This window comes from Eretmochelys imbricata, chromosome 7, assembly GCF_965152235.1.
Source record: "Eretmochelys imbricata isolate rEreImb1 chromosome 7, rEreImb1.hap1, whole genome shotgun sequence".
Lineage (NCBI taxonomy): Eukaryota > Metazoa > Chordata > Testudines > Cheloniidae > Eretmochelys > Eretmochelys imbricata.
The window spans coordinates 57,886,501-57,901,941 of record NC_135578.1 but is presented as its reverse complement, the minus strand read 5'-3'; the positions used below and the strand labels follow the sequence as shown (position 1 = coordinate 57,901,941).

The 15,441-nt window shown below is 48.9% G+C and overlaps 1 protein-coding gene across 1 annotated transcript in view; it reads left to right on the top strand.

Moving 5' to 3' along the window:
• Nucleotides 1-7,311: 7,311 nt before the first annotated feature.
• The window catches only part of ANTXRL (ANTXR like), a 70,551-nt gene continuing 62,421 nt past the window's right edge, over nucleotides 7,312-15,441 (top strand). Inside the window, exon 1 of the mRNA XM_077822082.1 lies at nucleotides 7,312-7,568. Within this exon, the coding sequence (XP_077678208.1) occupies nucleotides 7,312-7,568 (257 nt within the window). The remainder of the gene's footprint in view (nucleotides 7,569-15,441) is intronic.

Below are 15,441 nucleotides of genomic sequence, written 5' to 3'. Positions count from 1 at the left end.
TATGTAAAATAAAACCATCAGCTGTCTTGTCATGATCAAATATTCCCTAAATCTGGGCTAGCAACATTGCTTTTGAAAGATGTCGTTCCCTATAAATGCCTTTAACGCCTGGTAGAAAATTCTTGTGAACATGTTGACAAATGAAATAACCCGGGTTATTTGATTAACGTCCATGTAATCTAAATATTGGCTTGTATTGAGAAAGGAAATGTCAGCTTTGTAATGCTTTTGAAAGGAGGGATTTTCGCAGCAATTCGAGAGTAATTTTATACCAACAAAACCTACACTACGCGAAATATACTGAAGGGATTAAAGAGAGGATAGAGCAGGGATTTTAACTTTCTATAAGAATTCCGATCATGCAGAAAGGAAGATAGATAATCTGGTAACGGGTCCAAACATTGCATCCAGCTATTATTCCAGCGGCTCATCACCAGTCAAGGGATGGGTTTATCTGGTGCTGCGGCCTTTTAATCTCTCTTTGGACACGTTTTCTGTAATTGGATGTATGCGGCCAATAAATGAGATCAGCAAATTCACATTGTTGGAGCTGTTTGTTTATATTTCTCAAATTGCATGCAAATAGGTTAATAATAGACAGGGAACTCATTAAAAAAAAACACCCCAAAACCCCACCCTTTTCATTTGGGCGCTGGAACCATTACAAGAACATGTGCTAAGATTATTTGTGTCGATTCCCTGATGGAAACAGGATCTAGAGAGGTTAGTGTCAGATCAGCTGATGGGATTGGATGCAGTTGGTTTGGTTTTATTTTGAGCAATGCATGAGCAAATGAACATAGGCCTTCTTGTCATTTTCAATCGTGCAGCTCCCCACCCCACGCCCTGTCCCCTCCCGCCCCTGCTACCCGCCGCGCGCCCAGTTTGATTAGACAAAGAGGTTAGACGCCATCTCACCTACCCACCAGTCAGAGGAGTTGTTAAATTTGCACAGGGCATGAAGCAATGAACCGGTCATCTCTCTATGCTGATGCTGATTTTATACTCAGAACGTGAACCCTGGAAATATCAAAATGTGAAACAAAAATATAAGCTCTGCAGAGCTGGAGTGGAGCAAGAATTAAGTCAAAATCTCCCCTAACCACTGTGCTGTCTCCCCTAACCCTGGCACACATTGGTATTTAAAGTATGAAGAAATCATTGCCGAGTAGTTCTGTAATATCTGGACACAGCAAAGGGGGGTGGGGTGGGGGGTAACAGACTTTTAATTCAGACTGTTCTTGATTCTCAGCTCAATAATTACAGTTGCATGATTATTACACTATCCCCAATTTTATACAGGCCTTCAAGTATGCCCCACTGTTGCGCTGCAGGGTCCCAAGGGGCATTAATAGATAGTCGCTGGGGTGTTCTGTTTACTGTCTCTCTGCACGTGTACCCCGTGTCTATACAGGAGCAATGCAATCGATTGTTTATGAGGGAGCCGGAATGAAAAAGTGAAGAAACATGATGAATGTGCACGAGCCACTTAAATGTCAAAAGATACGCGATGCGTACTCCGGTTTATTCCAGGTTGAAAAGCACTGTGTGGGGTAATTATACCTGCAACACTGATAGGTACCAGATCTTTGTCGCGCACCAAAGGGATCCGAAGCGATGAGCATTTGGCTTTGATTTTAAAAGGCAATTTACTGGATGGATTTCAATGCATACAGAGGGGTGGAAATCTGTTTCTGATCTGCCCTTGGCACATTTGCGCCTCGGACACGTCTGCAGCAGCCCGGGAAAGAGACATTTCCCTTGGAAAGGACGCCTAGTGGGAGGGGATTCTCACTGTCCTGAAGTCACTTGTTCATTTTGTGTGTGTGTCAACATATAGGATGTGGGTTGCTTTTATTTCCATCTCCATGATCTAAGTTAACCATTGGGGCTGAAATGGCCAGGGCAGCAAAAGTGGTTAACACGCAGTGCATTCAACTTCCGACGGGCATGGTTTATACCGAGCACATTGTCTACTAAAACCATTTGATCCTCTTTCTTGCTGACCCGCCTACAGCCAGGGCGGTCTGATTTTCTGAACTGGGTCCAGTGAGGAAACGTGAAACGAAATCGGAGCCGGTTTGCTTGTAGCTTTAACGTTGGCTCAAGATTTTCTAGCAGTAACTTACCCAGCAGAGAGGGGAGGTGTGCGTCTGCGCCCAGATGTGAGTGTGATTGCCTATCCGCGTACATGGGAATGTGTGTGCTTGTGTTGCAGGTGTGTGTGTGTGTGTGTGTGTGTAAGCGGAAAGACTGTGTGTAGGTGAAGGCTGCGTGTGTCTGTGTATATGGGAAGGGCTGCAAGTCTGTGTGGGAGGGCTGTGTGTGGTATTTGTGTGTGTAGGCAGAAAGGCTGAGTCTAGGTGTGAGGTTTGTCAGTGTGTGTGCATTGGTGGGGGTGTGTAGGTGGAAGGGCTGTGTGTGTAGGTGAGTGTGTGTAGATGGGAGAGCTATGTGTGTATTTTGTGTGTGTAGGCAGACAGGCTGTGTGTATGTGTAGGTGTGAGGACTGTCTCTCTGTGTGTAGGTGGGAGGGCCGTGTGTGTATTTTTGTATGTGTTGGTGCGAGAGCTGTGTGTGTGAGAAGGCTGTGTGTATATGGGGAGGGCTGTATGTGTATTTGGGGAGGTGTAGGTGGGAGGGCTAGGGCTGCGAGTATATGGGGAGGGTTGTGTGTGTATTTTTGTGTGTGTTGGTGGGAGGGTTGTGTGTGTAGGTGGATGAGTATAGGTGGGAGGGCTGTGTATTTTGCATGTGTTGCTGGAGGGCTGTGTGTGTGAGAAGGCTGTGTGTACATGGGGAGGGCTGTGTGTGTATTGGGGCGGGTGTAAGTGGGAGGGCTGTGTGGGGGCATTAGTGTGAGGGGGTTGTGTAGGAACAGTTGTGGGGGGGGGGGGATGTAACAGAGCCGGGGGCGCCACGTTCCCGAGCCCCAGCCTGTATCTGGGCAGTGAAGTGACTTGCTGGCCGCGTCTCCCAGCCTGGCCGGGCTGCGGCTGTTGGCGAAGGGGCCCGGCGCCCGCCGCCCTAGCTCGCTCCCTCTCTGCCCCGCCCGGCCGGGCCGGGCCAGGCCGGGCCGCGCCAGCCCGCCGGGAAGCTGGGGAGAGGCTGTAGCCATCCCGGCGCAGAACTAGTGCTGCGGAGCCCCGGGACCCGCCGGCAGGGGGCGGCCGGTGCCATGTGAACACATACACAGCTACACCCCACATACAGACACACAACACGCACAACACATGAACGGCAAGATATGCACAGAGTCCTGCACACACACAACACACACTCCTGCACATAACACCCCCACATGCAGACACAGTCACACAGCACACATACACAACACAGAGTCCTGCACACACACAACACACACTCCTGCACATAACACCCCCACATGCAGACACAGTCACACAGCACACATACACAACACAGAGTCCTGCACACACACAACACAACCTCCTGCACATAACACCCCCACATGCAGACACAGTCACACAGCACACATACACAACACAGAGTCCTGCACACACACAACACAACCTCCTGCGCATGCACACGGTACACACAACACGGTACACACAACACATGCCTGCACACGCCACACATACACAAAGCCCAGCCCTGCACTACATCTACACACCCTTCCAAATACAGACAGGGACACAACACACACTCCTACGCACACCATACACAACACTCCTGCATGTACACCCCACATACACACGCAACACACACACACAGCACACTTCCCTACACATACACACAAATATACACACACACTCCTGCACAGACACACAACACACACTCCCACATGGTCACACCAAACATCTTCTGCTTCCTATCCATAGGCACAGTCAGACGCAAATATACACACTCTCTTGCACCCACGCACCTCACACAGAAATACACACAATGGTGCATAGAGGCAGCAGTCATAGGTACACAAACACAGCACATCCATACACATTCACATACCACAGACATACACCAGGTTCATATATTCACTGGCAAATCTGGCCCCAACACACACACATACAAACACGTGGACGGCACACTGAGACAGCAAGCAACAACATAGAGGGAACCCACCCTGCTTAGCTTCCTTATAGCAGTGGTTTTTGACCTGTGGTCTACATGGACCCCTGGGGGTCCAAAGACTGTGTCTAAGATTTCCAAAGTGGTCCACACCTCCATTTGAAATTTTTTAGGGGTCTGCAAATGAAAAAAGTTGGAAAATCCACTAGATCAGAGGAATCTTTACCTTGGATCCCACAGGATTGGAGGTGGGAGGACCAGACTGCCCTTCTGATAGTTTCAGCACTAAAGAGGCAAGCATCAAGGGATCAGGCTACAACTGAGAGGGATTTAATTCCCACCTGAATGCACACTTCAGCTCAGAACTTTGCCTCTGGTGCTATCTGTTGTGTGACCCAGGACAGGAGATGCTAATGTGACACTGTGAAAAGGTTGCTTTGGAACTTAGGAAAGGCCATACTGGGTTAGACCAATGGTCTATCTAGACCACTATCCTGTCTTCTGACACTGGTCAATGCCAGGTGCCCCAGAGGGAATGAACGGAAGAGGTAATCATCAAGTGATCCATCCCCTGTTGCCCATTCCCTGTTTCAGGCAAACAGAGGCTAGGGACACCATCCCTGCCAATCCTGGCTAATAGCCATTGATGGACCTATCCTCCATGAATTTATCTAGTTCTTTTTTGAACCCTGTTATAGTCTTGGCCTTCACAACATCCTCTGGCAAGGAGTTCCACAGGTTGACTGAGTGTTGTGTGGAGAAATACTTCCTTTTGTTTATTTTAAACCTGCTGCCTATTAATTTCATTGTGTTATGAGAAGGAGCAAATAACACTTCATGATTTACTTTCTCCATACCAATCATGATTTTATAGACCTCTATCATATCCTCCCTAGTTGTTTCTTTTCCAAGCTGAAAAGTCCCAGTCTTATTAATCTCTCCTCATATAGAAGCTGTTCCATACCCCTAATCATTTTTGTTACATTTTTCTGTACTTTTTCCAATCCCAATATGTCTTTTTTGAGATGGAGCGACCAGAATTCAAGATGTGGGCGTACCATGGATTTATAGAGAGGCAACATGATATTTTCTGTCTTATTATCTATCCCTTTCTTAATGATTCCCAACGTTCTGTTCGCTTTTTTCACTGCTGCTGCACATTGAGTGGATGTTTTCAGAGAACTGTCCGCAATGACTCCAAGATCTCTTTCTGGAGTGGTAACAGCTAATTTAGACCCCATCACTTTATATGTAGGGGGTTATGTTTTCCAAGGTGCATTACTTTGCATTTATCAACACTGAATTTCATCTGCCATTTGTTGCCCAGTCATCCAGTTTTGTGAGATCCCTTTGGAACTCTTCAGCGTCTGCCTGGGACTTAACTAGCTTGAGTAGTTTTCTATCATCTGCAAATTTTGCCACCTCACTGTTTACCCCCTTTTCCAGATCCAGACTCCTCTCTGTCACTGAGAGCAGGGAAACAACCAGACCCGCTCCTGGTCCTCAGAAAGAACTTTGCTCTCTGCAAGGGGAGCGATCTCTCTTGGGGTTGTGATGAGAGGCCGGCTAGGAGTCTTTGGGACAATATAATTGCAGCAATTTGCCTTCCAACCCTTATGGTCGCTCTGGGTTCAGTCTCTGAAAGTGAGCCTTCCCCACAGAGAAAGAGCAATGTCCGTTCCCAGCTCTCTCATCCAAAGTGACTACTCGCATCCTTCCCTGTGGCTCTAGGCATTAACCAGGTCATATAATCCCAGTCCCTTCTCAGGAACTGTGACTGGTGGGGGATTGGGGGAGAGTTAGTTCCCTGCTTGGAGATGGGCGGCTGGAAACTGCTAATTATTCAGATTTCATATGCAGCATCCAGATGAATGCGGGCTTTGGCCAGTTCTTTAAGGGGCATTTTTTGTGGGGGAGGTCCAGGCTGTGTGTTATGTGGAGAAATCTTAACTCAGTGATTTATTTGAACCGTACCAACACCGTCCATCCACCCCCGTGTATAACACCCACAATACATAAGTCTCTCGGTGTGTGTTCGTTTTTATCATTAGAAGAAAACGTTTAAGCGTGGGGTGGCATGACGGGGAGAAAGCAGCAACCTGCACAACAGCAAGCGGGCACTTTCCTTTGCACGCGGATGGAAAAGGCGTGTGGCACGGGCAAGGTGGCTTGATAACAGCGGCTGAAAGAGGCACCGATTCGTTATGTTTCGGAAATCGCAAGGCTGCCTCCCGGACGTAAAACGTTCCCCCTCATCCGCCTCCCTAGGGACTCTTTCCCCGACTGGCAACCGCGAGGCACCGAGGGTAATGAGCAGCTAGGGAGCGGACGAGTGTACTGTTATTGACCAGAGGCGTTTGGGCGGCTAATCGATCTGCGGCCCAGCCGGATTGTTTTAAAAGCAGCGCTTTAAAAACAATCGGTAGCTCGATAGGAGCCTGAACTGTTTTCATGACACTGGGGAGGGTGGCACCAGTGTTGATTAAATCGATTCCCCTTTAAACAAAGGGCAGCAGCTGAGTAAACATCCGTGGAGCCAACAGCCTCTCTGCACGACCCGTTCCCAGTGCTGGGGTCCAGACAGATCACTCCAGTTCGTTTGCCTGCGGTCTAGACACATCGCTACCATTCTTCCTCCTAGCCCTTTACCTGTTGCATGATTCCAGAACGGAGCCCCGGCCGTGCCCATGACAGACACGCCACAAATAGCAAAGCGGTGACCGGTCCTAGTTGCTTTAGGGTCCCTAAACACAGAGCATGGTTGTCAAACCAGCTGCCTCCGACGGGAAGGGGGATGCTGCAACAAGCCTAGAGGGAGAGACTTCTAGATTTGCCAGCAAACGAATCCAGAGCTGACTCTCAGGGAGGGAGACGAGGCAGACCCGAGCTGTACCCCTGGGCATAGCTCTGGTGTTTGGTGGGTGGGTGTGTTGGGGGATGGGGGGCATCTCTTGCTAGTTTGCAGCCTTGCTCTCCTTTCCCTGCTCTGGAGCCCGGAACAGGAAAGTCCCAGCTCCGCTTCCCCACCATAAGATCCTGTCTCCCCCTCCCTACGAATCTGTTCGCTCCCTATGGGAGGAGGCACGCAGGAAATCGGGGCTGAGTTGCTACTCTAGCAACCAAGCCCAGCCTGTTAGCGCGGGGCGGGGGGATGGGGCTTTAGGTACCGTCTGCCCGGACCCGGATCCAAGCCCCGCTGCCACACAAAAATCTCCCCCACCCCCAGCAGCAGCTCTTCCCTTGCATGGACCAGTGGGGTGGGGGAGCCGAGATCTGGTTCTGCGCATGTTTGAGAGGAGATCGGGAACTTTTCCTTTGCTTCTGGACAGACGCCGAGGGCTGCGGGGCGGGGGAGGGGGGCAGAGATTGAGGAAGAAAATGGCGAGTCGTGGGAGTTGCGTGGAGAAAGCGGCTTTCCTCTGCGCCTTCCTGCTGGCCACTTGCAGCCTGGCGTCCTGCGCCCAAGCGGAGCCGGAGGAGGAAGGGCGAGACGACCAGCGCTCCTGTCACGGGGCCTTCGATCTCTACTTCGTCCTGGATAAGTAAGTGACAGTCCCATTTAAAAGCGGTTATTCACCCTTCACTGCCTTTGCGCTGCTGCTCCTGCAGCGGGGATCTTTGCTGGTCTCTGGGCGGATCGCCGGGGCATGCCGGCCTCCCACGCTGCCCGCGCCTTGTGCACAAAGGGAGCACTGTGCAAAGCAAAGGCACCCCCCAGCCAGGGAAGCTACAGGTCACACCCACAGGGGCACCGGGCTTTTCAGCGCCTCGGTGGCCCAGCAAAGGCAGCCATGCTCCGGAGAGCCCGTGAATGCCGCTAACGCGCGGTTAGTAGCCCATAATGCGCGTCTTGCGTTATCTCTGGGCTGTTAAAGGATTTGGTGGGCTCTAGGCTGTACCCCGTTGCATTTACTTAGTTTTAAATCCAAAGAATTTGCTTAGTTCTAGGCTATCACCCATGGCATTTGGTTAATTCCAGGATACCGTAGAGTCTGTGCAAACTGGTTAATTTTAAGACTCCAACCCTGTTTGTCCCCATTGCTTACGGCCTTACAGGCATGGTTTAAGGCATTTTAAAACGTGTTAGCCGGTCATGGTTAATATCTGAGGGGTTGTCCACACTAGTGTTTAAAATATGTTAGTTAAAACATGTTGGCTAACACATTTTTAGACACTATCTGTTATCCTAGTTTAAACATCGCCTAATGTATGTCTACACTGGAATTTGTAGATATGTTTTAACACGTGGTACTCAAGTCAACTGTAAATTATAGTGTAGACACTATACAAGTATTAGAGGACATGGGTGCTCATTCCTAGTTGTGTTTAACTCTAGCAAGCAGCCTAGGGTTCAACATGACAAGCAAGAAATGTTTGTGTCCCATCTACAGTAGAATTTACAATTGTGCTAGTCAAGATGCTTTAGTTAGCACATGTTAAAACATGATTAAAGATTGGAGCTTTTTTTCAATGTGCATCTGACCAGGTGATGGCTCTCGCTTTCTCTCTCTCTTTGTGTCTAGCAGGGGAATTGTTCACTCTGTCAGGCCTTCTGCTGAGCTTTGGGCCAAAAAGCACCTTCTCAAAAAAAGAGGGTGACTTTGTTTTGCTTTGAAAGCAAAAGGATGCAAAGACTTCCTAAGGCAGTTGTTGTTGTTGTTGTTTTGTAGCAACCTGCACCACAAAATACTCTACTTCCTACTAAGGTTTATTACAAGGCTTTCTGACTCCTGCATCAAATGCACTCCTAGCAAGGTTTTGAATTGTTATTATCAATGTTGTCATGCTGTTCTCCAGCACATAATAAAAAAACTTTCAGTAAAAATGGATATTGGTGTTTGGGATTGGGGCAGGATATGGCATGTGTATAACTTTATACAGTGTAATTTCCTTGCCTTAAAATGTCATTGGTATATGCCTAGTCAAATCTAAGGCTTTAGATACTGGTTAAGGTACTGTCAAACCTATACATTGAAATTGTGTTGTAACTTGATCCCCTGACTTGATTGTGACTGTGGTATGGATGATCTATGTGTAGGGTCCAATCCTGCTGCTATTAAAGTCAATAGCAAAACTCCCATCCACTTCAATCATAGCAAGATCAGGCCTTGAAAGTCTGCAAGAGAATAAAAGCTGAACTGTTTGGAATGAAAAAATGCAAAAGAGGTAATTTGGCCATTTAAGTTGAAAGAGTTTCTTGTGGTTTTAAGGTCTGAACTTGCTCCCACTGAAACCAGTGGTGAAATTCCTGTTGGCCTTTTGGGAGTAGGGCTGTTACAATCTGCAAGGATTATGTGAAAGCATCACAGTCTATGGGCTATTCGCTGCCCTTGCGCTGTAGCAGAATGTCCAGGGATGTTGGTGGGAGCTGTGCGTACAAACTGAAGTTGTATTTGGCCCTTACTGCTTTTCTATGTGACTGGTGGTATGGCAGCAAGGGGGTTTCTGAGGACAGATCTCATGGATGGATGGACTCTGGCTCTTGGAACAGTTTAGCCAGATGGAGCCAGATAATAAGTAAGAGTTGACAGGGTGGGGGGTATCACTAAGTCTTGGAAGGGAGGATGGCCAATCAGAGGGGGATGGGTGAAACTGAGACTGTAACATTCACATTTTTGGAATCATATTTATTCAGGTGTGAATTGGGGAGCGTTTCTGGTTCCAACTTCTAATGGAATAACCCCCAGCAACAGTCAGTGCTAGACATTGGGGTGCCAAGTGGTGCCATCACATCCTATACAGCACATTGTGGATTGCCTTCCTCCATTGTGCCTGGCCAGTTCGGAATTAGAAACATTCAGCCTTAATTAGATGGATAACAATGGGGTTGAAATGTTGCCATTAAGAAATGTCCCGGCTTGAGTCCTATGGCCCTGTAAGGCCCTCTCTGAATGAATGTTTGAGAAGTCAGCCTGGGTGAACTAGAATGACTTTGTCCTCTCTGTTGGTTTGCTCCCTTATGGGAAGATGTTATCTCACATCAAAAGCAGGCAGACTGAAGGAATACAACACGTTTCTTCCCTTGTTGGTGCAGGCACTGTACATTACTGCAATAACTTTGTCAGGGCATGATTTTCTTTTTCATCCGGCCAGCTGGCGTCTGCAGGGATCAAATGCTCAGGACGTCAGCCGGCAGAGGGGAAAAGATCATGCACTGGTGAAGTTATTGGTATAATATATGGTGCCAATTAGAAAGAGAAACTTGCTGAGTTTGTGCAGTTTTTCCTCCTTCTGATGTAGATTACGTCTTCTTGTATTAGCTCTATGGAATAGGCAGCTTCAGAGCAAAGAGACTGATCTGTGGGTATGTGAAGGCTTGACATGGGAAAAAAGCAAAGACCTATCTCAGACCTCCTAGATGGTGTCATGCCACACACAGCAGAAGGTCAGGGCAAAGCTCTTATCCCTGCAGACAAACCTCTTGAAGCTACCACAGGTAGATACAGTCTGCCCTCTGGGTTCTGTATTCTTACCATGGTATGTTGTGCTGGAACAGCATTAGCCTGTGTTGGTTCTTGGAGGGGACACCTTCAAGTTATGGACAGAGGTGCTGGTGATTCAGAAGGTAGGGCTCTTCTGGTTCAGACTGATACTAGGGGGAATGTCGTAAGGGTAGGGCTCTTAACTCCAGTGTGCTGGTTACAGGGGGCTAGGGGACTCAGAAATCAGAGGGCTGATCTCCAATTGCACTGATGTTTATATAGTAATGCCCTGGTTTTCAGAGATGCTGAGCACCCACAGTTCCTGCTGTAGGCCACAGAAGCTGTGTGTGCTCAGGAGTTGACACTGGACTGGTGCTTAGGTTCTGCCGAACCCATTGCCACAGGTCCCTCAAGTTTACAAATTCACAGCTTCTTGGGGTAGTGGCCTCCTGGCTGCTGCTGACAGCCCTCAGGCTGCATAAGAATCCAGCTGCCTGTCTCTGCACTACATCCTCTGCTCAGGGATTTGGTCACTTGACTCTGTTCAGATCACATGGTGACATCCTTATGTTGTGTTATCCCCCTCTCCTCTGCTACGTTGTTGCTGTTGACATCCAGCTCTTGTTTGCCACTGTGTCAAAATGCACTTGCAAAAAAACAACTGACCTCTAGTGTTTTCTAATTATAGCGGCGCCTGATAGCATCACTATAATTGTCTATCAGTGCAGCAATTATAAGTCCTTAATTTAAAGGGGTTTCTAACTCTGCCATGAACATCTGCTCCTGGCTAGTGCTTGACATGACAGGTCTGAGCCACATAGCTATGTGTATTTTTATTTACTGAATGTGAAGAAATCCTTTTGCTTATTATTGAACTCTGCGGCTGGAGAAAGAAGGAACTGGAGATTTTTGGATATATTTTTGCATTCCTCTAACTGGGGGGTTTCACAAAGATAATTTATATTTTAAGCAAAATTGAGTGGGGCAGACTTGGGGGTTTCAGACTTCTGTTTATCCACAGGACAGACAATGGCTGTGCAAGCTACCCCCGCTGTGTTCTTGCCAGTGTGCATCAACCCTGCTCTGGAAGTGCACTTTCAACAAGGAGACCAATTAGTCCTCTGGGGAAGTGGATTAAGACTCATTGCATCCAGGCCACACAGTCACTAGATGGGAAGGTCTTTCTGTAACTATTGCCCTTGGTCAATTTTGGACTGATGACCTAAAGGTTGCTGCAAGCTATTGCCAGTCTCCACAGTCACCGAGTCCCTACACACTGTGTGCTTTATTTTCAAAAGCCCAGGTTGGCAAGGACATTGTATGTGCCAGGAAAGCCAAGAAAACCATCGTTTTGTTTCAAACGTTCTGAGTGAATGTAGTATTCACAGAAATGATGGACTACAGGCTGTGTCTCCCCAAACAGCCTGGCGTGGCCTGGCCCCCACCTCCCATCTGACCCCCCGACCCCCGCTTCTCGCCCCCTGACGGCCCCCCCGGGACTCCTGCCCCATCCACTGCTCCCTGCCCTCTGACCACCCCTGGATCCCCCACCCCTGACTGCCCCCTGCCGCCCCATCCAACCCCCACTCCCATTCCTGACTGCCCCCCCGGGACCCCTGCCCCATCCAACCCCCCGTTCCCAGCTCTCTGACCGCCCTGACCCCTAGTCACACTCCCACCCCCTGACCACACCCCCAAACTCCCCTGTCCTCTATCCAACCCCCGCTGCTCCCTGCCCCCTTACCGCACCACCCAGAGCACCGGGTCAGGCCACGGGCTCTGCAACTGCGCTGCCCGGCTGCCCAGAGCGTTGTGCTGGGGGTGGGGGGACAGCGGGGGAGGGGCTAGGGGCTAGCCTGCCCAGCCAGGAGCCCAGGGGCCGGGTAGGAGGGTCCCGCGGGCTGTAGTTTGCCCACCTCTGGGCTAGAGCAAATAGGAGCTGTGCAGGTTTCCACCCCCAGTCCTCTCTATGAATCTTTGCCCATCTTGCAACATTCCCACTGCTCTGGTCCAAGGACTTGACTTCAGCGCAGGGTATTGATCTGTCTCCGGTGCGTCTCCAGCGTCTCTCTGCAGGGGCTCTCTGCACTGACTGCTGTTCTGTGTACTGCTTGTGTGCACTGGATCAGAGGGAAACCCACTAGATTTAGGTAAAAAATTTTTAAAAATGGATGGCTAAATCCAGGCTTGGACACCTAGGAAAGTGGCTAATGGGAGATGCTGGGCTCAGCACATTTGAAAATCACACCACTATTTTAGGTCCCACACTATGGACTCAGTCACCTAACGTTAGCCTCCGGTTTTGAAAATCTTAGCCTCATTTCGCTCATGGCCTATGTTAAGATGGGATCAACTTGTCTAGAAGCCCAAACATTAATATGCTGTACTGCCTAACCCTAATTCATCAGCACATCTGGGATCTGATCCTCCAAACTGACGCAGAAAGATTCCCACTGAAATCTACGGGACTTTTCATGTAAATAAGGCGAGCTGAGTTTGCCCCTTCAACTTAATTGATTATAGCAAGTTTAAATTTCTGAATATGGTTCTATCTATCTATCTATCTATCTATCTATCTATCTATCTATCTATCTATCTATCTATCTATCTATCTATCTATCTATCTATCCCCATGCACCCTATATATCTATTCCCATGTACCCCATCTATCTCTCCCCATACACTTAATCTACCCATCTATCCATCCTCACACACCCCATCAATCTATCTATCCATCCCCATCCAACCTTCTGTCTATCCCCATACACCCTATATATGCATCTGTCTATCTCCATCTATCCCATTTATCCATCTCTCTATCCCCATACAGAGCCATCCATCCATCTCTCTATCCCCATACACCCCATCCGTCCATGTATCTATCCCCATCCATCCTATCTCTCTCTCTATTTCTCAATCTGTCTCCATACACCCCATCCATCCATGGTTCCTGGCCAATGGGAGCTGCAGGGGTGGTGCCTGCGGATGGGGCAGCATGCAGAGCAGCCTGGTCACTCTTCAGAGCAGGAGGGGGGACATGCTTCTGGGAGCTGCTTGCAGTATGCACCGCCCGGAGCCTGCACCCCTGAGCCCCCCCTGTGCCCCAATCCTTTGCCACTGCCCTGATCCCTGTCCTGCCCTCCGAACCCCTCAATCCCAGCCCAGAGCTCCCTCTTGTATCCCAAACCCCTCATCCCCAGCACCACCCCAGAGCCCACCCCCCATGCCCCAACAGCTTGTCCCATCCCTGATCCCCGTGTTGCCCTCTGAATCTATTGGTCCCAGGCCGGAGCACCTTCCTGCACCCCAAACTCCTTCATCCCCGGCCCCACCCCAGAACCCTCACCCTCAGCTGGCGCCCTCGTACCCCAACCCCCTGCCCCAGCTCTGATCCCCCTCCCAACCTCCAAACCCCTCGGTCCTAGCCTGGAGCTTCCTCCTGCACCTTAAACCCTCATCCCCAGCCGTGCCCCCCCCCCCCCCGCACAGAGTCCTCAACCCCCCCCTCAACCTGGAGCCCCCTCCTGCACCCTGAACTCCTAATTTCTGGCCCCACCCCAGAGCCCACACCCCGAGCCAGAGCCCTCACCCCCTTCTGCACCCCTATCCCAATTTTGTGAGCATTCATGGCCTGTCCTACAATTTCCATACCCCGATGTGGCCCTCAGGCCAAAAAGTTTGCCCACCCTCTGTCTATCCCCATACACCCTATATAGCTATCCATCTATCCCCATATACCCCATCTATCTATCTATCTATCTATCTACCTATCTATCTATCTATGCCTTTCTCTCTCTCAGCATAATGTAACCTAGTCATTTATACCAAATTTATCACTATGTCTGAGGTCAGATTAAATGATCACAGTGGTCCCTTCTGGACTTAAAAATCCATGACTCAAGGAATCTGAGTGCCTGCAGGTGGTAATATGCATTATTATCAAACCCTGATCTGGCGGTATTTTTTCCTATCTGCCTTTCTTCGCTGGGGTATAGTGTAGCTGATGTTTAGATTTTATGTAACCAGGTACAATGGCTGGAAAGTTTTGCTGCAAATGTTTGCTTTGTTTTGGACATAGCTTTGTTATTGGAAGCAGGTTGTGTTTCTTTGTACTCTGTCCAATATTACACAAGCAGAGCTGCCTTTTGGCAAAAAGAAAAAAACAATTAAATCCAAAAAGAAAAAGCATAAAGACAGTACAAAGCGAACCAATGAACAGTGATTTTGTTAGATGGCACATGTATATTTAAAAGGGTGAGGAAAAAGGCATAGCAACATGTCAGCATCTTATCTGCAATATTTAAATAAGGGTATATATCTGTATGGAACTGCATTTAACATAGTAAGAGCCCGAGCCCTACCCAAGGAAGTAAATTGAAAGACTCCGATTGACTTCAGTGGGTTTTGGGTCATGCTCCATAAGCATATAGTTGTAGGGAGTAAGTTATCGCTTCTGGGTGTGAGCTTGCATGCCTGAATCTCACAATGTGAATTTGCACAGGGCATGCGAGGACTGGACCCTTTATGCACAAACGGAGGGAAGAAGCATGGCTCTTGCGCATTACACTCAGCAGAAGTGCCTGTTTCCTGGTCAGCAGCAGTGCCTCCTGAGTGACGGAGAGCAGCGGGGAGTAAGGGCCTTGGCTTTCCTGAATAGAACCAGAACTGCTTAACTGTATGTCCGAGGCCCTGTACTGCGAATAGCAAAAGTTCTAAGAGTAGTGGGCTGGCTGGCTAAATTCCATGTCTGGCTTTGGGTTTCCTTTCCCATGTGCTGCCCATTTCTGTGGGTAGATGATGGGGAAGTTGCAGGAGGGAGCTGGCTTGGCTGCATGGTCAGACTGATAGTGATCAGACCAGTGACAGTGTTTTGAGGGAGGTACCCAGAGTAGATAACAATGTGGAGCTGGGAAATTTTACTGCCATTTTATTTCATGGGAGAAAAGCTCTCTGCAAGGGGATAGTGTCCTGGCCTAGCACTGGTTCCACTCTT